Source organism: the organism of the source record quoted next, unplaced genomic scaffold (assembly GCF_019419815.1).
Source record: "Pyrus x bretschneideri cultivar Hongxiangsu unplaced genomic scaffold, Pyrus_bretschneideri_v1 Contig39, whole genome shotgun sequence".
Lineage (NCBI taxonomy): Eukaryota > Viridiplantae > Streptophyta > Magnoliopsida > Rosales > Rosaceae > Pyrus > Pyrus x bretschneideri.
The window spans coordinates 4,143,827-4,166,547 of record NW_025999712.1 but is presented as its reverse complement, the minus strand read 5'-3'; the positions used below and the strand labels follow the sequence as shown (position 1 = coordinate 4,166,547).

At 36.7% G+C, this 22,721-nt stretch overlaps 3 protein-coding genes across 5 annotated transcripts; 1 reads left to right on the top strand and 2 right to left on the bottom strand.

Moving 5' to 3' along the window:
• Positions 1-6,917: 6,917 nt before the first annotated feature.
• LOC103945033 (osmotin-like protein) lies at positions 6,918-8,072 on the bottom strand. The gene is given in 2 exon segments (XM_009355538.3): positions 6,918-8,033; positions 8,035-8,072. Coding segments are annotated over 2 exon segments (867 nt in total). The 3' UTR covers positions 6,918-7,204.
• An 8,197-nt stretch (positions 8,073-16,269) lies between these two features.
• On the top strand, positions 16,270-17,257 carry LOC103944945. Its single transcript, XM_009355428.3, has 3 exons — positions 16,270-16,565; positions 16,916-16,998; positions 17,098-17,257. Exons 1-3 carry the CDS (start codon positions 16,355-16,357, stop codon positions 17,173-17,175), a joined length of 372 nt encoding a protein of 123 aa, XP_009353703.2. The 5' UTR covers positions 16,270-16,354; the 3' UTR covers positions 17,176-17,257.
• Positions 17,258-17,403: 146 nt separating this feature from the next.
• LOC103944943 (inner membrane protein PPF-1, chloroplastic-like) lies at positions 17,404-22,231 on the bottom strand. 3 transcript variants are annotated; one of them, XM_009355426.3, is made up of 12 exons: positions 21,839-22,231; positions 21,649-21,759; positions 21,480-21,554; positions 21,281-21,341; positions 20,817-20,890; positions 20,608-20,712; positions 20,251-20,358; positions 19,967-20,070; positions 19,076-19,225; positions 18,880-18,994; positions 17,852-17,992; positions 17,404-17,666 (listed from the first exon to the last, which is right to left on the bottom strand). In XM_009355426.3, the coding sequence occupies exons 1-11, from the start codon at positions 22,163-22,165 to the stop codon at positions 17,885-17,887; spliced, it is 1,338 nt and encodes a 445-aa protein (XP_009353701.2). In that variant the 5' UTR covers positions 22,166-22,231; the 3' UTR covers positions 17,404-17,666; positions 17,852-17,884. The 3 variants fall into 3 exon arrangements, with proteins under 3 accessions (XP_009353701.2, XP_009353702.2, XP_048420743.1); XM_009355427.3 differs by having other exon boundaries at positions 17,404-17,606; XM_048564786.1 differs by lacking the exon at positions 17,404-17,666 and having other exon boundaries at positions 17,745-17,992.
• Positions 22,232-22,721: the final 490 nt, after the last annotated feature.

The following is a 22,721-nucleotide window of genomic DNA, read 5'->3' as shown; positions in this document are numbered from 1 at the left end:
CACTGCTCTGGTATTGAAGAGGATCAAGAACAATGGAGTGGTGTTGCAACGAAGGCTCTGTTTGGTTAATCAGGAAAGTAGATCAAGAAAAGTTATGGAGCCCTAATACCAAACCAAATCAAAAAAACAAAAAAATAGAAATTGATTTCGTCAATTATATCATGGATGATTACAATCCACTATAGGAAAATTCCCGTTAATTACTACCGGCCCTTGAGTAAAACCTATAAAACTAGAGAGGAAAATTTAGTAGTCTGGTATAGGTCTAATTTACTGAACAACATAAAAGAACCGGGCGGGGGGGGGGGGGGGGGGGGTGTTGGGGGGTGCGGCGGCAACAAAAGAGAAAGAAAGAGATATGTAATAATGAGGTGTGTGTTATATCTAGGGTTGAGCGTTCTCAGTGAGAAATTAACCTGCAACATCAGTTATTAAAATTAACAAACTTGTAGTCAAATCCATGAAGCATTCCTATCATGAACACATGAATTAACAAACCTGCAACATAAGTTATTATAAATAAAAAATAAAAAATAAAGGAATTGTTATGGGCACTCCAAAAATCTCATTCTACCTTCCAAACTTTCTATATTTGGAAAGAAAAATATATTTGTGAGGAGTGTAAAATGAGATTTTTGAAGTGTGAATAACACTTCCCAAAAAAAAAAAACCCACAATTTATTCTTTTTTCCAGTTCACCCAGAAAACCAAAAATTAAACCTTTAACTCCATCTTGCAGATTGAACAAAACAAAATCAAGTACATACCGGGCAAATCCCATGGCTCACATTTGTAGAGGTTGACCTCTGGGATAACTTCTAGCTCAATGGTGCAACCATTGATATTTCGATCTAGATAGTAACCAACAAGCACTTCATCCGTTGGGTGGAATCTGAAACTAGGAGGAAGACTCATGGGTGCCATTGCAGCACTCTCTGAGAGTGTGAGAGAGATGAAGTTAAACAGAATGAGAGAGAGAGAGAGAGAAGAGGATGATGAAAGATGGGAATTGGGAAAGATGGTTTTTTCGGCTAGAGTTAAGGAAAGATGAAAGATGTGAATTGGGAAAAGATAAAAGATGGGGATTGGAGGAAAGATGGGAATTGATAACCTATCAAACAATTATGATCCAGCTTGTTTTAAATATGCTACTCATAATGGGATTGGAAAGATAAAAACTTGTTGTCAAAATAGTTTAAGTGAAAGATACTCAACCAAGTGGGAATGAGTTTGAACCCCTTTGGGTGTAATATTTTTGTTTATATATAATTAAAATATATTTGGTTCGGTTCGGTTTGGTTCAGTTTTTTTTTACCTCAGTCCGGTTTTTTTCGATTTTTGGTTTTTTGAACTCACCCCTAATTATATCACCCCATTGCACATTTATTTATAGTAGTGAGAATGTAAATTCCTTACCCTAATAGGATTACAACTCTAATATGATAATATATCTAAGAGATATCTCATATATGATAGGATTTACACAATCATATTTCTAGTCTAATAGGACTGCAATATGATCCAATTTTATGATTGCTTTTGTTTGTTTAAATTAGGGTGCAAGTTGGATAGAAAATTCTAGTATGAACCAAAAACTTTGGTTTTGAGTTTGTCATGTTGCCAATCGCATGCGCTACCAAAGTCCATTGGGACACACACTTGTTCATTTTTGTGTGTGCATTGCTCATTCTTCATTCATGATTTTAAATTTAAGAGATTTTAAATTTAAGGATGCTTTAGATTTTGACCCTTACAATTCATGATTCCTAGATAAAAAACTCATCTACATATAAACATCCAATACAGGCCCAAATTTAAAATTTACAACCACATTGGAACACTATTGACCTACTAATACAATTTATTTACACCCATGCCACTTTCCCAAATCCCTAAATTTATTCCAAATTAAAAGTTGTAGAAAAAGTGAAATAAAATATATAAACAGTTGTATTGCATTAATTGGGAAGTAAATTAAGTTGTTCCAATTAGTAAAAAAAATTATACTAAATATGTATTATATATTTTGAATCAAATAACACTTCTCTAACTTGTAGGTAAATCATTTTTCATGTATTGTTACATATATTAGGCACATTTTATTGTTGTATAAATATAGGTATGACATAATATTTTTCAATATAATACATCGAATTATATTTCTTCTAGTTATGGGTAAATTATTCTCCATGTCTTAGTAAAAAAAAGATATTATATTACACATGGAGTATAATTTGTTGTAGGTAAATTATTGGAAATTAATTTGTTCCAATTATATAAAAATATATATATATATATATATACCTCACCTAGATTATATATATATATATATACATATATATATTTTATTTTATTTTTTTTGGAGAAAACCTAGATTATATATTTTGAATCAAATAACATTTTTGTATACATGGTAGGTAAATTATTTTTCATGTATTATTACATATATTAGCTTATGTTTATGCAATATTTTGTTGTTGGTATACAATATTTTGCATAATTGGAAATGAACATTTCAAATAGTAAGTAGGTAAATTAATATAGTCTAATTATATAAATACACACACACACACACACACACACACACACACATATATACATTTATTTATACACATTTTGAATCAAATAACATTTTTGTACATGGTACGTAAATTTTTTTATTTATTTATGAATTATTACATATATTAGGTTTTTTTTATTTTGTAAATATATATATATATATATATATATATAAACTCATAATGCCAGATACATAGAATTAATGTAACGACCCGTTCCCAAAAATTATAGTCTTTATAAATTTTAAATGTGAATTTACGGAAATGCCCTTCGAGGCAAAGACGTTGACTTTTGACCGTCTTGTCATGTCATGTAAGGTTTGTTTTCTTGGCATATACTTGTAGTACTCATCGCTACAAACGCATGGGTGCAAACGAAACGCAATTTGAAGTTATAATGAATGAAGTCGAGGGCAAAATTGTAAATTTATTATTTTTTGGAATGCTCCAGATTTTTGGAGCAAAATCTGGAAAGCCACGTGTGTGGCCCAGATTAAAGGGAAGAAAAGATGAGCGATGGAGATGAAAGATAAAGGAGAGAAATGAGGGGCATGATGTCCAATTAGAAAGAAGAGAAAGAGAGAGTGACCAATAGGGGAAAGAAGAAAGGAAAGGAAAGGAGAGAGTGGAGGAGCACTAGATCACCCTTGACACGGTTTTTCCCCGTGACCCGACTCGCATCTGCAACAATTTTTTACTGGTTTTCCGTCCATTTTCCCTGCGATTCAAGGCTTACCCCCACTACCAAACACCTGCCTAACCTCCCCTCATTCATTTCCACCCAAAACCCACCTTGATTGACCCCATTTTGAGGAAGAACGAAACTCGTGAGTTCCCAAGGTGTCACGGCAGAGATCCGCCCATCGTGAAAGCATCGTCGACCATTACCACCATCAAACTACTCACCTTAACCCAGGAACAAAGCCCAAACAAGTTTGGGGGCGTTGGAATTCGAATCGAGGTTGAACCAAAGCACACCCAAATCTAGGGTTCCGGCATGTTTGGGTGAAATTGAGGCTTTTTCAGGCCAAATTGGCCTTAGTCACAAGTATGAAAGTTATTCCTCTCATCGAGATCTTCATTCCTGTAAAATTTGGAAATTTTTGGAGTTGTTGGATTTTCCGGTGAGTCGGGGCGGCCGACCGCTACACGCGGCGGCGGATGTGACAGCGTGTGGGGGAAAACTCCGAGGTCCTTTCTTAGGTTCCTCGACATGTTGGACCCGAATCTGCCCTTCGTTTTCTAAAATTTCCGTTGTTTGGTTATATTTTCGTTAAGGGCCGCCACTTGGTTAATAAATGAATCGATAATCCGACTGTTGGATTGTCACCAAACTTTGATACATTATAGTATGTAATATTTGAAGATATTCGAAACTTACGGATCGAGAATCCGACATACGGATCTTCTCGAATAGGATATGTAAGTTACTTGTTCTATTGATAAGAATTATGAGACATGATTTGATAATTGTTCTAGGCGCCAATCATTCGTGATGCCTCGATATTCGTGCTAGGGAGTTGTAGCGCATACCTCAAGTGAGTGGGTCTTTTTCCTTTTTACAGTATACACACACACACACACACACCTTATAGTTTTCTAGAAATGTTTAAAATTGATTATGCATAGCATGCCATGATTTAAATGTGTTCTATTTAAATATTGCATTGTGATTAGATATGTGGTTATGCCAAATGATCCTACAGAGGTGCAGGTAAGTTCAGGTGAGTTATTATGTGATTGAAATGGTTGAATTATATGAGCATGCATATATTCATTTAGAGCTCATTATTGCTGCACCCCGGTGTTAGTGCTCTCGTCCAGGGCCAAGGTACAACCTTCACGTGATTGTTCACCTCCCGCACCACACGCTCACCTTGGATCCAAGTTAGGTGCTAGCTTGTCGTATAGGTCGCATTAGGCAACTCCGACTCGTAGGTAACCTGCGCATAGTGCTAGCTTTCATGTGATCGTAGCACTAGAGCGTACATATTGACACCTAACCTGTCGTACGGGTCACACTAGTTGATTCTGACTCGTGTGCTAACATAGACTGATGAACAATAGGTCCAGTCGTACAGGTCACATTAGGTGTGACTCCGACTGGTACGTTGGTTTAGAAAAATTTCACACCTGGCTTGCATTTATTATTACTAAGACGTTGTGACATGGCATGCTTCTGTTTTCACTGCACTTGTGCATTCATTTTTGTACTTACGTAGTATTATTATTTTTTGGAAACTATACGGGTTTTACGGTGAGAAGTTATAACGTTTTCAAAAGATTTTTATTAAAACTTTCTTTTCAGGCTCACTCACCTTTGTTTTTTCGCCCCTTTAGGTTCTAGTAGCAGAGTTTTCGTACCGACGATGATTATTGGCAAATCTTGGGGTAGACGATTACCATCGATGACATAATTCTCACCCTATTTTATAGTACTGTACTTATGCTATGTCATCATGTGTGAAATGGGTTCATACCTCGTCACCGCACACTCTTGTACTTAGACACTTTTAGGTTTAAATTTATTTACATCTTCCACATCAATACACTTTATGGTTTCGTCACCTTCCAGGTGTCGGCCAACACAGCTCAATTCGGAGTCCTAGTGGACATCTCGGGTCGAGGTGTGTCAATTAAGCCAACAATTCTCATATTTGATATTAATATGCAATGAATTTTTTAACAATTTTTCTTTTTGCAAAATCATTAACTCTCTCCTTACAATATGCATAGAATTAATTGTGCACATCAAATATGCAATAGGGGTATTTTAGGAATCTAAAAATTGTAAGAATGTGTAAAGTAATATGTAATTAATGAATTCAGTTAGGTGGATCCTAATCACTGAGTTTTTTTTGAGTAAAAAAATTATGTTGAGTTTTATATGGAAAAAATTGAATTTGAAAGGTTAAAATCATATTTTTAGTAATTTTAAATGGCCTTGGAAGGTTTATTTGGTGAATGTTGTTTGAGAAAAAAAAAAAAAAGAATTGTTATTGACACTCCAAAATTCTCATTCTACACTTCAAACTTTTTATATTTAGAAAGAAAAATACACTTACAAGGAGTATAGAATGAGATTTTTTGGAGCGCCAATAACACTTCCTAAAAAAAATATCCCTTCAAATATGAACAAGAAAACAAAAATTCTAGAGTTTTGCTCCAAACTTTTTAATCTTTAAGATCTTTTTTGACTAAAAATATAAAAACTAAATGATTCTAAATATCCGATCGTCTGAGACATTGTAAAAAGGTCTAATCAACGAAAGACGAAAAGAGGAGGGAACATGAATATTTTTTCACACTTAAGTAATGATAATATTCATTATTTTATTGATCACTGTTAATAAATTTAAATTTTAAAATTTATAAGTAGTGAATCGAAAATACATCCTAAAGCAAAAGGGTAAACACTTACACGTGATAGCACAGTGCCAAATTTCGAGAAAGAAAAGAAGCAAAAGATTTGTTTGGCTTTCTCTTTATTTATTTATTTATTTTTATATCTCTTCTTTTTTCTTCAGAGGCTATATATATATATATATGTCTGTGTCAACCTGTGCTCTTCGTTCCCGCACCCATCAGATACTCCTCAAAGGTTAAAAATGGCCAACGATCATCTCCGGATTCCTTTGGTGAGACTTCTAAAGATTTATGAATCGTATTCGTTCATCGTATATCGTGTTGTCAGTTTTAATTAAATACAATTTATGTTTAATTTTAAATAAAAATAAATAAAATAATTTATAACTACCTTCTGATTCTCACAAAAAGAATCCGACCAGGATCTGGGTTTGATGGCCAACAGGATTCTAAAGGTGGAACCTTTGGCCACTTCCCTGCTGTCTGCTTCTGCTTTTAATAACTTTCGCAAATCCAACTTCTTTTTTCCGCAAATTATTATTATCATCGTCTTTACTCTCTTAATACAACTTTGTCAAATTTGATCAAATTTTTTTCTCGGGTTAATCTTTAATTAACTGCTCACTTTTAAATTTATATAACTGGACTTTCTACCTATCACTCGCGACTTAACTTATTAGTTAAGCTCTCTAAAGCTTTAAATAAACAAAAACAAAAATCCCATTAATTAAACTCCTACTAATTAACTTGATAGATGTCAGCTTACTGCACTTGGAACTTGGAAGATGCTTTAATTGTCACAAACCCTGCACCCATGTTTCGGACTTCTTGAGTTCCATCTCGGTTCTCTCTTTTATAAGATATCAAAGATTTTTATTTAGTAAAAACCTTAAGATATATATGTCATATTCTCTTGATTATTCTCTTTTTTTTTCTCTAGTACCAACACTATTTTATTTGGCCATAAAAAATAAAACAACAAAGCAAGAAATGTAATACTAAGCACAATTATGTTATGTTTAAAACACTTCCATTACATAACCATCCCTAAACATTACACAAACAAACCATCCTCACCCCCATAATACACAATTTTTTTTCCAGGGTACCCCCGTAAACACACATTGGTTAACCAGACCTATTTTGATCCTTTTATTTTCTTTAATATTTCACCCCGTAAACACACATTATTTTTTATTGTAATTAAAAACCAGGACAGCGACTCAACTACACGTTTAAGTGTTGAACCAGTTGGAAGCTGGAACCATAAGTTTCACTGTCTAGGGACAGAAGATGACCTTGAGCTCGCGTGGCGACGAGCACTGGTGCATGAGCGCAGGGCTGTCGTAGGCGAACGTGAAGGTGGTGGGACACGCGCGCTTGAAGAACTTGGAGTAGCTCGAAGCCCGACAAGTCTGGGGGCTGTTGTAGTGGTTCCGACAGCACAGCTTGTCCGTGCCGAACGCCTGGCACCCGCTCTTGCACGCCACGACGCCCTTCGGTGACTTCACCTTCAGTCGGTCGGGACACGTGGCGAGCAGGTTGGCCTTGCAACCGACGACGGGGCACTGGCCGTGGCCCTTGTGAGGGGTGATGGTCAGGGGGACGTTGAAGCCGTCGACGAGGCTGACGCCGTAGGAGAATAGGTCGCGGGGGCCGCCTTGGTGGAGGTCTATCTGCGCGAGGGTGGACGGGGCAGCGCCTCCGGCTCCGTTGCACTCGAGACGGCCGCGGCAGTCGCCGGTGAGGCAGGAGAGGCGAGGTCCCTTTTGGGTGCAATGGGTACGAGCCCAGATGCGGCCGGACCAGGGCTGGATGGGGGTGGGGAAGGAGCGATGGTTGAAGGCTTTGAGGAAGAAGCCGCCGCGTTCAAGGACGGGGTGGCCGGAGTTGGGCTGGATGGCGGGCCAGATGGGGAAGGGGCAGTTGTTGACGACAGTCAGGATGGATTGTGGATGCTTATTGGCGTGGGCAACGGTGGATAGGATCAGGAATGTGGAGGAGAGGATCAGGAGAGTGGTGGCGGAGAGGAGTGAGAGTGAACGAGAGTAAGAGCGAGAGGAAGCCATTTCTCTTGGTTTTCTGGATAAATGAGTGTGGGAGAGAGTAGGGTTTTGGGTGGGGTTTTATAGAGAAGAGAAATGCCATACACCGAGCCTGCGAGCCACGTGTATGGAGCCACGGTGTGAGTGAAAAGCCGTAATTACCCTTAAGTTTCAGCGTGTCAAAACGTTGGTGGGCGGTTTACGTGAGCATGCTTTTTTCTTGGTTCTTCTAGTACACAGTGACAGTACTAGCTTACCTATAGTTAGGTCTTTCCCATAATTTGATAGGATTTATCAAATCTTTCCATTGACTATTTAAGTTAATTCGGGGGTCTTGTCCTTTTGAATTCGTTACTGTTATCATAAGATAAGGATTGTGATATCCACACATCTCTTTTTACTTTTCACACATTTTTTTAATTTTCGACTATCAAATCGGATTAAATAAAGAATATCAACCGATAGAAATTAACAAGGGGTGTGTGAGAAGTAAAAAAGAATGTGTAGATAGCACATCCCTAAGATAAAACATTATACGCTTCATTCATTCGGTATAAATTGTACCTAATAACAGAATCTGAATTTTATGAATAGAGATGAATAATATCTAGGAGGAACCTGGCAGGATCTTCTTAGTGAGGATCATTCAATCACATTCTTTCATCGTATATCATGAGATCAGAAATTATTATAAATTTTTTTATTTAGAATTAAATATAAATAGTATCTGATAAAAATTAATCACATAATATACGATAAACGAATGTGATTGAAGGATCTTCGAAAGATAAGGCGAATGTCCTCTCTCGAATAATATGGTGTTCATTGTTCAGAGCTATGTTAGTTGTCCATACACAGAATCGCAAATAATTAAAAGCTACTCTTGTTTTTCAAGTTATTCACATATTTACTTATTTGTGTTCTCTAAGCAGGAAAAAAAAAACTATATATAAAGAACTGACCACTTAAAAATGGATAAGAATCCTTTTTCGGATTCTCTTCTTGAAAGTTTTAGGGATCCTTATATTTTAGTCCTTTATCGTATATCGTGAGGGAAATTTTCGTTAGATACTGTTTGTATTTAATTTTAAATAAAAAATTCAAAATAATTTCTGACCGCATAATGTACGATGAACCACTAAAATGTGATGATTCCTAAGATCTTCACAATTTGAATCCGGATGAGATTCAAATCCTTTAAAAATAATAGAATCTAACTCATTGTCATAGAGAACGATTGTTTGTGTCGTTTCCAATAAGTTCCCAATCCAAACACAAGTATTGTAGTAGCATGATTAGAGCTAAACATATAGATCGTTCATCAATAATTGTAAGTAAACAATTATTCTGTATTAAACCACTTCATAATCTAATCCGAATTATAGAGGGTGTTAGAATTAACCTGCAACAGTAGACTAAACTTCTCATTTGAAATCCAAAATGTTGTTAAAAGGACAGAATTACCCTTTGGTTTCAATGTGTCAGAGGTAGGTTTACTTGAGAAGGGGTTTGAAGCTAGGTCAATTTCTATGGGTAAATAAATACAGTTTGTTCCATCAATTATTTAAATTATTTTTGGGAAGTCTGTGATGGTCAGAAACCGCCAGAGATAGCTAGGCTTTAAACTTACTTTGATAAAGAAATTTATTTAAATTGTTCGTCAACGAAGTAGAAGTGCAAGTCATAAACCATCTGTAATTTTGTACTGTATTTTAAGATAATTCTTAATTCATTACCTTCAAGTATCGTTTTTTTTTCTTTTTTGAAAACAATTTTTAAACTTTTATATATCAAATAACATCGGAACCAATGAAGGAGCAGTCGTACGAGTTATGCCTAGAGTTTGGGGGTATACGGACGGTCACGACAAAGCAGCATCAATCTACACTCGTCTTTGTAATGAGTAAGACTACTATGTTGAGAGAAATAATAACGTGGCTCATCTTGTATTTTTACATGTTTAATAATATTAATATGAAAATTAAGTTAATGACTTATTTTATATTTTTATGATACTTTATAATATTAACACAAAAATTAAATTAAACCTTGACTTAAAAGTCTATAGATAATCTTAATTTAAGAAAGTCTCCTTATTATTTTTCGAACATGGTATTGCTGCATCGCTAGAGTGCAGCTATACCCTGTTTGCCTAAACTATTACACAGGGACATGGTATTGCCACATCCAGATGGTTTCAAGATTCCGGTAAGGCTCACTCTCCTTCTTCGGATTCGGTGGGTTCAATGTCATTTCCTGGGTGTTTTTTTTTTTTTTTTTTTTTTTTTTTTTTTTTTGCATTTTTGTTACTTTGGTGAATTAAGTTGTTAGATATAATTGTACTTGACTTGACTGGGACGCGAGGAAGAGAAGATGGATTTCATCGTTGCATGGAAATTTTCAGATTTTTTTATTTATAATAAAAACAATGTGCGGGTTTTATTCAAAAAAATAAAATAAAAGGAAACCAAGGAAAACAAATAAAAATATTGAAAATTGAATCGAATCTGCTTAGAATTTTTTTAAACAGTGGCTCAATTTGTCAACGGTTACTGTATTGTGAATCCCGTCTTCGCCTTTTTGTTAGCAGTTTTTTTTATTAATTCAGAAAATAGTACTAGGTGTCACAATTTGACTAAAATCAGACCCAATGAAATCGAATCTACACCTAACAGTTTCTTTAATGCAAAAGTTTATACCTACGTGCTAAGATAAAGAAATCAACCTATAATTAACACACCCCGACCTAAATCAAAGCATGTTGGCCATTACGTGATGGTGACGTAATCATGTGCATAATGTAAAAGTGATTTTGGTATGGAAATGTGAGAAATAAAAAAATAATTAACTAATGCACACAAGACAAGGAAATAAGTGCTAGAAGAAGTATTAGAGTGTAGATACACATAATCAAAGCGTAGGTACCAAGGTGCAGTCCAGCAGGCTAAATACTAATTATACAGGGTATAAAAGAAAACCCTACATTGATGGATGTCTATCAGAACCACCGTAGAGTCCTCGTGAGCCACCAACACGCACTTCTATCTAGAACCTGGAGAGGTGCAAAACAGAAAACGTGAGTGGGCAAAAACAAAGCTTTTCAAAACCATTTCTCTTTCCCAAAGTAATAATCCCTCACCGTAAAACTAGTATAGTTTCTCAGAAAATAAAAATACATACGTATATAAAAATCACGCTCGAGAGTAGTGAAAATCAAATATATGTCATGTCAAGTGTCCCAATATGAAAATAAGTAGCTAGGTGAAATAAATTAATGTAAAATGATATGCCAGCCGGAGTCATCTAACGTGACCTGTACGGCTGAACCTATATCTCATCAGCTATGCCTGCACACGAGTAGGAACAACCTATTATGGTATGTACGACATGGCTGGGTGCAAATAAGTACGCTTAACTGCTACGATCATGTGAAGGCTGCGCGAATAATCGCGGGTCACGTACGAGTTGGAACCACCGAATATGGTCTATACGATAGGGCTGTGCACCAAACTTGGATCTAAAATGAGCGTGCGGTGTGGGAGGTGAACATCATGTGAAGGACTGTACCCTGGCCATGGGCGGAAGCACTAGCACCGGGGTGCAGGATAATGAGCTCTAAATGCATCTATGTATAACCACAAACAATGCATCCACTATCATCAATATATATTCACCTAAAGCTTACATGGGCGTCCCCAGCATCAAGCAACAATATCCATATCTATACTAATGCATACTCTAAAGCATAATGCAATTGACATGACATTTAAAATCATGACTCCATTTAAAACAAATTTCTGGGAAAACGCAAATTCATATATACGTATATATAGAAATCTAAAAACCCACTCACTGGTATGTAGCTGGATCGTAACCCCCGAGTCTCACCTGACTGCATTCGTCCTACGGAAACGTCCCACCTATATGTGAAACCACTATTTTAACATTAATTTAAAATACATAACCAAAACCGTGTAATAACTTCTCATACATTGCTCAATTGGGGTGTTTGAACATACAATCGTGGCCTACTCAACACCACGAGCATCCCCATATTTTTAGAATAATTTTCCAACGTCCTACACGCCCTCACGTGCCAGCCAAGGCATGGCCACATTCACCGGCCACATGGACGGAATCTTTAACGTCGTTAGGGAATATTTTGCTAAATAATAGAATATTTCGTTAAATTTACATGACGTCGTTAGTATATTTCATCAAAGTTGACGGAATATTCCCCTTCCTTATCTGGTGGTTCGCCGGATTCTGGCGCTGATCGCCGGTGTATTGCCGGAAATTGGAAAATTTTCAAATTTAAATATCTCACTCAAATCTCAACCAAATATCACAAATTTTACATGGATTTGAAGCCCTGAACAAGTAGAACATGTTTTTACCACTTTGAAGTCCTAAAACCGACGGGAAATAGTCGGAAAATCCTTCGATATTTCGGTCAAAATTGCAACTCAAGGAACTGACCTATCCTAATGTCCAAAACCTTCCAAAACTTCTCTATGATCTATGTGAAGTTGTTTTAAGACTCCTTGAGCCTTGAAACTCTGTGAAACGTCCACGATCACGATGAAGTAGCAGAGCACCTCGCCGGAGCTTGCGAGTTCTCGGGTTTTCAAGGTCCTTTCACAAAACTAAGGGTATGATTAGGTTCCTGACTTTGCAAGGAACTCGAAAGTGACCTCCACTAGTTCGATCTGTGCAAGATGAAGATGGGTGGGTGTGTGTGTGTACGAACTGTACGGACAAAGGAAAAATCGAGAGAAAGAGTGAGAGTATGTACGTGTGTGTAAGTGTGTGCGTGTGGCCCGGATTGGGCATAGATAAAAGGGATCTTAAGCCCTAATTGAGCTGCATGTTTAGGGCCAACAATTGACCCCAAAACAAACCTAAAATTCTAATTTGACCCAAGAAAGTAGGAGGTGTGGTGATTGGTCCATTTCCTTAGCCCAATTACACAATCGTTTATTCGTAACATTTTCGTTACGAACCCAACTCGGCCCTAAATCGCGTTAACGAAAAAAGAATAATTGAAGACTATATACATACATCCACGTCACAAGGCCCACGAGGACAAAATAGTCATTTCCATGCACTCAAGGATCAAATATATATTAATTCGAGACAGGTTGTCACAATAATGACTCGGGTAGATGAAACGCATTTTGAAGTTTGAAATTGGAGAAAACAAAAAAACCGAACTATTTGAAGTGAAAATGGGTTTAATGAAAAGGTAAAATGAGCTTTTGTTTTTTAATAAATAATGTAAGCATAAGGGACTTAGTTATAAATAGCCTTTTTATTTACAAAAACATTTCATGCAAGGGAAAAATGTTCGTACACACTTCCAGTTTAATCATGTCCATTATTTTCATTTGATTTATTCAATGCGACGACTATAAATAAAAAGAAATGTGTGAGAAGTTAAAAATAGTGTGCCACTTAGTACTATGGTCTAGTAATATTCCTCTTCACTTGAAAGTAAAAGGTTTTAGGTTCGATTCTCGCCAAAGGTGAACTTGAACCACATTAGATGCATTTTGAAGTTTGAAATTGGAGAAAACAGAAAAACCGAACTATTTGAAGTGAAAATGGGTTTAATGAAAAGGTAAAATGAGTTTTTGTTTTTTAATAAATAATGTAAGCATAAGGGACTTAGTTATAAATAGCCTTTCTATTTACAAAAACATTTCATGCAAGGGAAAAATGTTCGTACACACTTCCAGTTTAATCATGTCCATTATTTTCATTTGATTTATTCAATGCAACGATTATAAATAAAAAGAAATGTGTGAGAAGTTAAAAATAGTGTACCACTTAGTACTATGGTCTAGTAATATTTTTCTTCACTTGAAAGTAAAAAGTTTTAGGTTCGATTCTTGCCAAAGGTGAAGTTGAACCACATTAGTATGGTTTACCTAATGTGAGGTTTAGCTCACTCTCCCATCCCCTCAATATAGGTACTATCGATTGTTAAAAAAAATAAAATGGTGTGTGAAAATATTCAAATTCAGTTGACACTGTGGTCTTTAGGCTTGTAAACCACTTAAAAACCTGTAGTGGATTTTTCATGATCGGTTTCTAAAGCCATTTTTCACGGGCTATCAAGATTTAACATAAACATTTGGAAATAATAATTAGTCAGCCCAAAGACCCCAAAAGATTGAAATTTAAAAGTACTTATGGTCACAAGTTTTGTACAGGAAATATGTTTACAACAATCCGACTCCACTTGAATTGATTGACTGATATTGGGAACCATAAGAGCATTCGTCATTACACCCAAGGTTCCTTATTCGATATCCACAAGAAAGTTGCTCATGATCGTGTTTGGATTTCTCCACCGGTTAGCTTGAGGAGGCGGAATTAAATATCTTTAAATTGCGTAATCAACTTATGAGACACTAATTATCGGTACATGCTAATAGCGACTTCAGGTACAACAAAGTATGCAAAGATATTTTGGAGATGCGGTTGAGCTAAGACACACAATTGAGCATTAATAATTTGATAGTGAACTCATTCATGAGAGTCGTACCAAAGACTTTCTACTTATAAGTGCAGAAGAAGATCAGTAAATTGTAGTGCTAGTGTCCTTAAGTTTGTGTTGTTTGTGTTGTTTGTTTGTTTGTTTGTTTGCTTGTTTTTTTTTTTTTTTTTTTAATTTCCATAACATTTGAGACCCCAAAGTTTGAGAAACTCCTCCATTGCAACCCACTTCAACCTACCCATTACCTGCATGTCCTTGGCAAACGGAAAAGTTGCTCCTTGTGACCGAAAGGTCACGAGTTTGAGCCCTAGAAACAACTTATTTGCAAAGCAAGAGTAATGCTGCATACGATAGACATTTCCCTCCCCGACCCTTGCAAAGCAGATAACTTTTGTTAGCTTGAAGTTGCCCTTTTTATAGCAAGTGCAAGGTTTTATATAAAAGACATCAACGTTTTTAATAATGGAACTATTCAATATAAACAATATTCGATTCAATTAGGGTTCCAAAGTTAGACTACAGGTTGGTTTTGTCCCCCGTGGTGCCTTAGCACGCGTTGGGTGCAAGAAAACACTGTTTTTTTAACAAGGCATCATCTAATAATGAGCTACAGAAAGTTGTTATTGGTGCACTAAAAATGTCATCCCGTAGTCTTCCAATATTTTCCCTCAAGTTGTTACACAAGAGGAGTGCAAAATGGTCGTTTTAGAGACTACGCCAACTCGTTGATGTTTCAACTTAGGAATTTCTGGCTTATGAGAATGACGAAATGCATGTACCAGGTTCCACCTCTTGGCATCAAATTTTTACAAAACCATCCAACTTTGCAGACACTGTAAAAAATCCATATGGGAGGAGTCAAGTGAGTCCAGAATCAATAGTTGGATTATGGGAATCCAAATAAATTATTGGCATGTTCATTTGGTAATCAATTATTAAGAGTTGTGTGGCCTCCAGCAGAAGCACCATCATGAAAAGTGCTTTTTTCTCTCAGGTGCTTCTGCTCTTGCAAACTTCTAGATACAGTGTACAGATCTTAATGGAAATGAGTAAGAGCGACTCCAGTAGAAAGCACATTCTCCACAGAAGCTCAAAGATGAGAAGAGACAAACAAACAAAGACGCATGCACTTCTGGATTTGTAGGCATAGGCATGTGTGGTGAACATCATCATGATCACAACAAAGCCACTAAAGATACAATGAGTAGAAATATAAGTAGTAAATGTCATGCTCGTCTCGTATGATAATCATTTCGTTGTCAGTTTCTAATTTTTATTTTCCTGTTAGAAATAAATGGGAAATAAGTGGGAGAGAATTCGGATGAAGAAGCGTAGTGGAGGGAGGAAGGATGTAGAAATGAAAACTTGAAAGCGGAAACAAGTAAAAAAATTTCGACGTCCTAGTTTTCGTTTTATGTACTATTTCATGTACATTCTTTCTACGCTCCTCCTATCGCTTTTCACCTTCTCTTATTCCTCCATCTCCACCAGAAAATGAGAACTAAAATTTAAACAAACAAAATGGTTATTAAACGGACGTCTTTATTTCCAAAAGGAAATGTCAGTTGCCGACAGCATGGTTTTCAAGTAGTCATGGATGCAATCATAAGTACAAAGAAGTCAACTAACAATGAGGAGCCAGCAATCTAGATTTCTACATGATTCTGTAATGTGAAAAGAGAAATGCTACGAAGACTCTGCCACCTTACAGTTTCACGTTAATTCTCGTGCTAATATTAAAAAATATTGTGCAAAAAATATGATGCGGCAGAGAGTCCATAAAGAGTTTCACTTTTGAGAGTCTCCTTAGCATTTCTCAAATGGCATAGGATTCCCATCCAACTTTTAAACAAAACATTCCCTTAAATTTTTCAAATTAGGTTATGATTAGGGTGACGCCTGCGTGGCATATACAATCATTTCTTCCGGCTTATAAGAAGCCCTGCCAAACCAAACATCCCAAAATATTCCTATTCACTGTTAGCATGCTCAACATGAGAATACAAACTCCCATTCATCTCCTCTTGGTGTGGCTCCTGCTTGCAGCTTCTCAATACGACTACTACAATATTCATGTTCAAGCTATTGAATCAGGTAAGACACTGTGGCTACGTTTGGTGCCTAGGATTGGATTAGATTAGATAACGCAGTAAATTCAAGGTTCGTTATTACAAGATGTTATTCTACCATTAGTGGACAAAGTTTGGAAGTTGGCCTCAATTTCTTCCGACAACGTAATTTGAATTTAGTGAGTTATCTGATCTAATCCAATCCTAGGCACGAAAGGTCCCTATCTTCTTTCTTTCTAAATAATGTGAGAAAATGTAACAAACATTTGAACATGATTCATATCATTCTAAAGAAAATGCAATGCAACTGAACAGATTGTACCTTGTTTCCTTCAAGATTTAATACATATTACCTTTCTTTGTTGCTGGCCGCAGTTCAGTACAAGCTCAATACTGCACAGCCCGGCTCAGGTTCAGGGTCGGCGGGGTCAAGAACCAGAAATGTTCTGCCTAGTAAGGTGTGTATATGATACAATTGGATTTATCATTAGCATTTACTCAATTTCAAGTAACTTTACGTTGACTCCTTTGCATCTTTGTTCAACATTACAAATCAGGTCAGTGGAAGGAAAGTCCATAAAACTCCATCAAGACCGAACCCAGTTGGGAATCATCGCCCACCATCGGAGCAATGAACATTTGACGCAATTGTAGTTAACTTAGCAAGTAGAACTAATTGGATTATTGTAGTTAATGTAGGCCTAAAGGGAGATCAGTGGTTTCATTGTAGGTCAAAAAAACCTCTCCTCTGAGTATGTGCTTGTACAAAATTGGATTTAGAACATTTGAATTCGAGAAGCTTTTGTGGCATTTGTGCATGAACAAATATGTTAGTGTAGGAGTTCCATAATCTAAATCTTCGGTAGAACTGCTAACGTCAGGAATTACTAAAAGGCAAGAAAAAAGGTTCACATATATCACTTACCCGGGCAATCTTTTAATCTACAAATGACAGACATTCAAAGGATAACATGTCATCCTAATGGCTCGGGTAAGTTGCAGAAGAATGAGAAAGGAAAATATGAAAAGACCTGCTGCCGAAAGCTTCTAAATTTGGAAAAACCAGCTGCCTTGATACACAAACTTACAACTTTACTTTGTTTTCCATAAACGAAAAGTAACAAATCTGAAAAGAAAGTACATTTTAGCACCCTGTGGAATGAAGAGACTAAGTAGATGAGAACTTTTTTTGGTCAATAGGAGATGAGAACCAATTAGCATGATTTTCATTATATCTCAAAAATAATGAGCCAGCATAAAGCTGGCAATATGTTAACTACAATACACTTGGCTGAGATATGCAGGACTCACCGTGAATTACAAACTTAATCAGTATACAGTCATTTATACTGCACGCTTCCTTTTAGATCGCTTGCTTCTCCTTGGTCGAGGATCATTTGGAAGCTCTTTTCCAACACTAGACGCGTACAGCTCTTCTAGAACCTCCTCACCCTGATAGAACCTCTGAATTAGTTCCAAATGCCAAACTTAAACTAGTTTTAAATACAACTAGACATCCTAATGTTCACTAATTGGATCACATTCATGTTTGTTCCTATGTTCACTAATTGGATCGTGTTCACGTTCGGTACTTGTTCAAAGTGTATAATGTTCAATACAACAACAAAGAAACCATTCCAACAGTAGATTTAACTAACTGATAAGATTATTATTTCATTTCTTTTATACATATAACTTATTAGAGCAAGTGCCATCTGAGTTTCATGAAATACTCGTTTTAGTACGGTGACAAGATAAACAACATCCCATTTTTAGATAGTTGGGTGGGAATCAAACTCAGTGGGCTGCCTTGCATGTAGTACAGAAGAAGAAATCCTTGGCAGACATGCACATTATCATGCATGTGTGAAGAAATAAGAGACTTCTGCACTTCGTGACTATTTGATTATAACTCAATGGCTACTTTGTACAAGTTCTTGCAACAGTAAATCAATTGACACACAAGTAGTGGAACCCATAAACTATCATCAAAAAGACAAAGTAGAAGTTATGGCTTATGATCATGCTGTAAAAGTCAACTTCAAGCCTCCAATATGCTTGTTAAAAGTAATTAGTTTCATTCAAAGGAATCATGGATGATTATTAGGTACTTTAAGTGTAGCTGGGACTATTATCCAATGAAAACTTCCGCTTTGAAAAATGGATTAGCCAGGTGCCTCTATGCACGCAACTACTATCTTCTTCAATAATCATTAAAATTATATGTAAAAAAGAAAAAGTCATATTTTCATATTGTTCAGAAATAATGCTAAGGTTTCTTCTTTAGAAGACTACTTAACAAGTTAAATCTAATCATCATGCTAAATTTTGCATTTTACCTTGTCACTACTTTCTTCATCTGGACCATCTTCAGAATCAGAAGTCTGAACCTCTTCATTTGCTAATGCTGTGCTCAACTGTTTCTTTTTCTCCTCCTCTCTTAACTTCCTAAATCTGTTGATCACCAATTTTCTTTTGGTCAGAAACAAAATTTTATGAAAGATTTTATATAATTCTCCTAAGTATAACACCAACCTACTGCCAGCTTCTACTGGCTGAGAATCTGATCGCTTTGCACGTCCTGCTGTAATGATCCCACTTGCATTCTCATTCACAACAGGCTTTGCACCTCCTAATCTGCGTAGCCATACTTGTTGTGCTGTGCTGAGGACATTGTTTGTGAACCTGGAAACCACATAGTACAACTGATAAAGAATGAGCGTAAATGAGGTCAATTTGAATCATTTTTCAGAACTACACCAGATAAGCTTGCAAGGGAAAGTAAACATACTTTTTTTTATTCCTAACGCTAGATAGATTGTATTTTTGAGGAAAGTAATATCCTAGTGGATAGGGTGTGGGGTTTCTACCCATGCCTCCCTGGTTCGAAACTTCCCCATCCCCTGAACTAATGTAATAGTTTCGAACTCTCCCCCTTCCCCTTAATAATAGTATTTTGTTTTTTTAATAAAGGAAAGCAATATAATATTCATTAACATGACAGTGGTGGCAACCAGAGAGAGAATAATAATTACAAATTAAAAATGAAAATGAAGTGGATGGATAAGTTTTTACAGTATGATATAGATGCGCTACTGATTGTATCAACAAAATTTGACAGTGTAACTGTAGAAACTCATTAATAGTAAGCTGTCCCTTTTAACCAAAAAATGCAAAAACCATGGACCTTATATAAAATAAAATAAAGAAATAGCTTAAGACATCCAAGGCCAAATCAACAAAATGTTAAAGCCCTTGTCAGAAGGAATAAGAGCTCTAAGACATTACAAGGAAGGAGTGTGTTCATGTTCCTTAACAGGTGCCTTTAGGGAAGTCCCATGCAAAATTCAGGCAGTAATTTGTGTATTAGCATACAACATACATGAAAGAGGATATGCAGAGTAAATTTGTTAATGAAAAACTAACCAGTAAATTGACAATCCTGAAGGAACGGACAAGGAGAAGTAACCAATCATGAGGGGAAGAAACTTGAATACAAGAAGAGTGTTCTTTTGAGCTGGATCATCAGTCTGCCAAAGAAAGAGTTAAGGTTACAAACAGGAAAATAAAAATCTGTTAGTCTAGATAACCGCACACCTGAATGGCCCATAATTTAATCCCGCAACCATACAAATTGTTTCGTAGCAAAAGGAAACAGGAATCAAAATGAATAGAGAAACCAATGTAAATGCAGACACACAAATCTATACCTGTGGAGGCTTCATGATCTCCATTGAAACATATTGAGAAGCAACAAGGAGGACAGGCAAAACAAGGTATGCTGCAGTGTCAGACCAGCCCAACGGTGGATGTCCATCCTGTGTCATAAATTATATTTTGTAATAACCAGTTGAATTCACATGAAAGGAACTTGGACTCAGTAATAATATGATACAACTATTCGATCTGTACAATTCAAACTTTTAACACATTTACCGTATACTTTACCAATTGTTAGACACTGCTAAGATAACAATTGGTTTACTGCTTCCACAAGTAAGGTGGACTAAGCTTAGCAGTGTACCAATTGCTAGCTTCATAATGCATGAAATCACAAAATATCCTACCACAAAGGGAAACAGCCACGAAATGCCAGAACCACTTTGTCGAGCAGCAATTGTTGTTGGGCCACCCAAAGAGGGGATCCAAAAGAAACCTTCTGTCAACAATCCCTTTGAATGAACAAAAAATTGCAAATATCAGCACTATTGTTTTTTATTTTTTAATGATAATGGTTATCTCACCACTGAAAATTTAGTGGCAACCAACTAATTACCTCATTTGCCACATTTGAAAGAGCTTGATATAGACCTATCCAAACCGGTATTGTGGCCAAAGTTGGTAAACACCCTACATTCAAAATTTGAATTAGAGCCTCATAATTTGGCTCAAGGTGACACCAGAATACGATCAAGACATGAAATTAAATTCAACACAACAGCTCAACGTGATATCGCAAAACATGGAAATTTTTAAAATTTAAAAGTTGGACAGAAACAGAAATTGGTTCCATTAGTAAACTTAGATATCTCAAGATGAACCAACACGGCAAAAAGTCGTGTTTCATTTCTCATTACTGAACCTAACAGCTCATCAATTTCATGAAAGAATGTGCAAATTAAGTCAGATTACAACTCATATTGAAGGTGTTTCACATTCAAATAAAGCAGTAATTGATCAATCCAGCACGCATGCAGGCATACGTAAGTGAACTTTATAGTGATAAATTAAACTGGTTACCGGCCAATGGATTAACCCCTGCCTGCCGATACAGCCGTGATGTCTCAAGTTGTATTCTTTCCTACATAGCGAAAAACCATAGCTACAAATTAGTTACCACTGCAAAAAGAGGCAGGCAAACATTTAACCGAACCCATTTCGGCAATTACTCCGACTCAACAGTTAAAGAAAACCCATGTCAGCAAAAGCAAAGCCTCACCGTATTGCCCTCGTATCTCTTTTGTATGGCTTTAAGTTTTGGTTGAAGGTTTTGCATCGCTAACGTGGATTCCACCTGCATATTACAAATATTAAACCAAAAAATTCAAAAATTTTGAAATTTTTTTTTTAAAAGAATTAAACAAATTATCAATAAACAAACACCGAACCTGTTGTTTTGTGAGCGGCAATGTGGCAAGTTTAACGATAATTGTAAGCAGTATAATGGCAAAGCCGTATGCATACGGCACGTGCACGGTCTCAAGTCCGCCTTTCAGAATCTATCAAAATTCAGCAAATAATCTCCGAAATTTCATTCATTTTCGCAGAAATTTACAAAATTTATGAAATCGAAACTACCTTAAGCACGAACTCCATGGCGTCGGAGATGAAGCCGAACCACCCGCCGTTCTTCTGAGCGGCGGCGTCGGTGGAGCTCGGGTCGACGGCGACGGCGGCGTCTGCAATCGTGTAAAGAAGTCCCTCGGCGCGGCTCAAAAGCGAGGCGACGTCGACGGGCGAGTGGTCGAAAGGGTTTATCGGAGGAACGGAGTCGTGGAGGCTGAGCCTGATTCTGGTGGTGGCGAGTCCACTGCTGCGGTAGGGGAGGGCGTAGGACCCACGGCGGGAGACGGACGGCAGAGATGCGCCGACGAAGGGCGTGGATGAGATGAGAGTCTTTGCCATGAGAGGAGTTTGAGAGTGGGTCCCAGACTCTCTCAGTGGTTCACGTGAGAGTACAGCAACTGGAAGGGAAGATGATGAGGAGATATTGTTTTTCCGGATTATACGTACTTTTTTTTTTTCTTTTGACAAGAGTCGTTAATTTTGGCGCGGGGAATTATGAGAGGTTGTCACGGGAGCCAATGGGAAGCGAGCACGTGGTGTGAGGAGGGGTTGTTTCGTCAATTTGGCATATTGAATTGCGTGGTTAATCACCCCTCGTGTGTTTTTAAAGCACTCTTTCTCCGCTCGACGTTGTTACACGTGACTTTAATAACTTTCAAAGAAGCTTTCAACACAAATGAAGTTATTTTCCATCATTTACTTTGGGGAAGAGGATTTCTTCCGCAAAAGCTATTAAATTAAGTGATTTGAACTCTTGAAATTTGATTTAACGGTTAAAAACATGAACTTCCTTTAAAAGTTATAATAAGTTTACTGTTTGATCAAATTTAAAAGGTATACATATCACTTGATTTGGTGGAAGAGATCAGGAGAGGATCTCTTTCCATACTTGCAT

Bases quoted from the DNA above. Each gene is read 5' to 3' on its own strand.
- LOC103944945 (XM_009355428.3), top strand. From the start codon at position 16,355: ATGATTAGGGTGACGCCTGCGTGGCATATACAATCATTTCTTCCGGCT. The intron at 16,566-16,915 runs GTAAGACACTGT...TGCTGGCCGCAG, and splicing joins TGTTCAAGCTATTGAATCAG to TTCAGTACAAGCTCAATACT. The intron at 16,999-17,097 runs GTGTGTATATGA...ATTACAAATCAG, and splicing joins GAAATGTTCTGCCTAGTAAG to GTCAGTGGAAGGAAAGTCCA.
- LOC103944943 (XM_009355426.3), bottom strand. From the start codon at position 22,165: ATGGCAAAGACTCTCATCTCATCCACGCCCTTCGTCGGCGCATCTCTG. The intron at 21,342-21,479 runs GTGAGGCTTTGC...TTCGCTATGTAG, and splicing joins AGAGATACGAGGGCAATACG to GAAAGAATACAACTTGAGAC. The intron at 20,359-20,607 runs GTAGGATATTTT...TTTATGACACAG, and splicing joins CGTGGCTGTTTCCCTTTGTG to GATGGACATCCACCGTTGGG.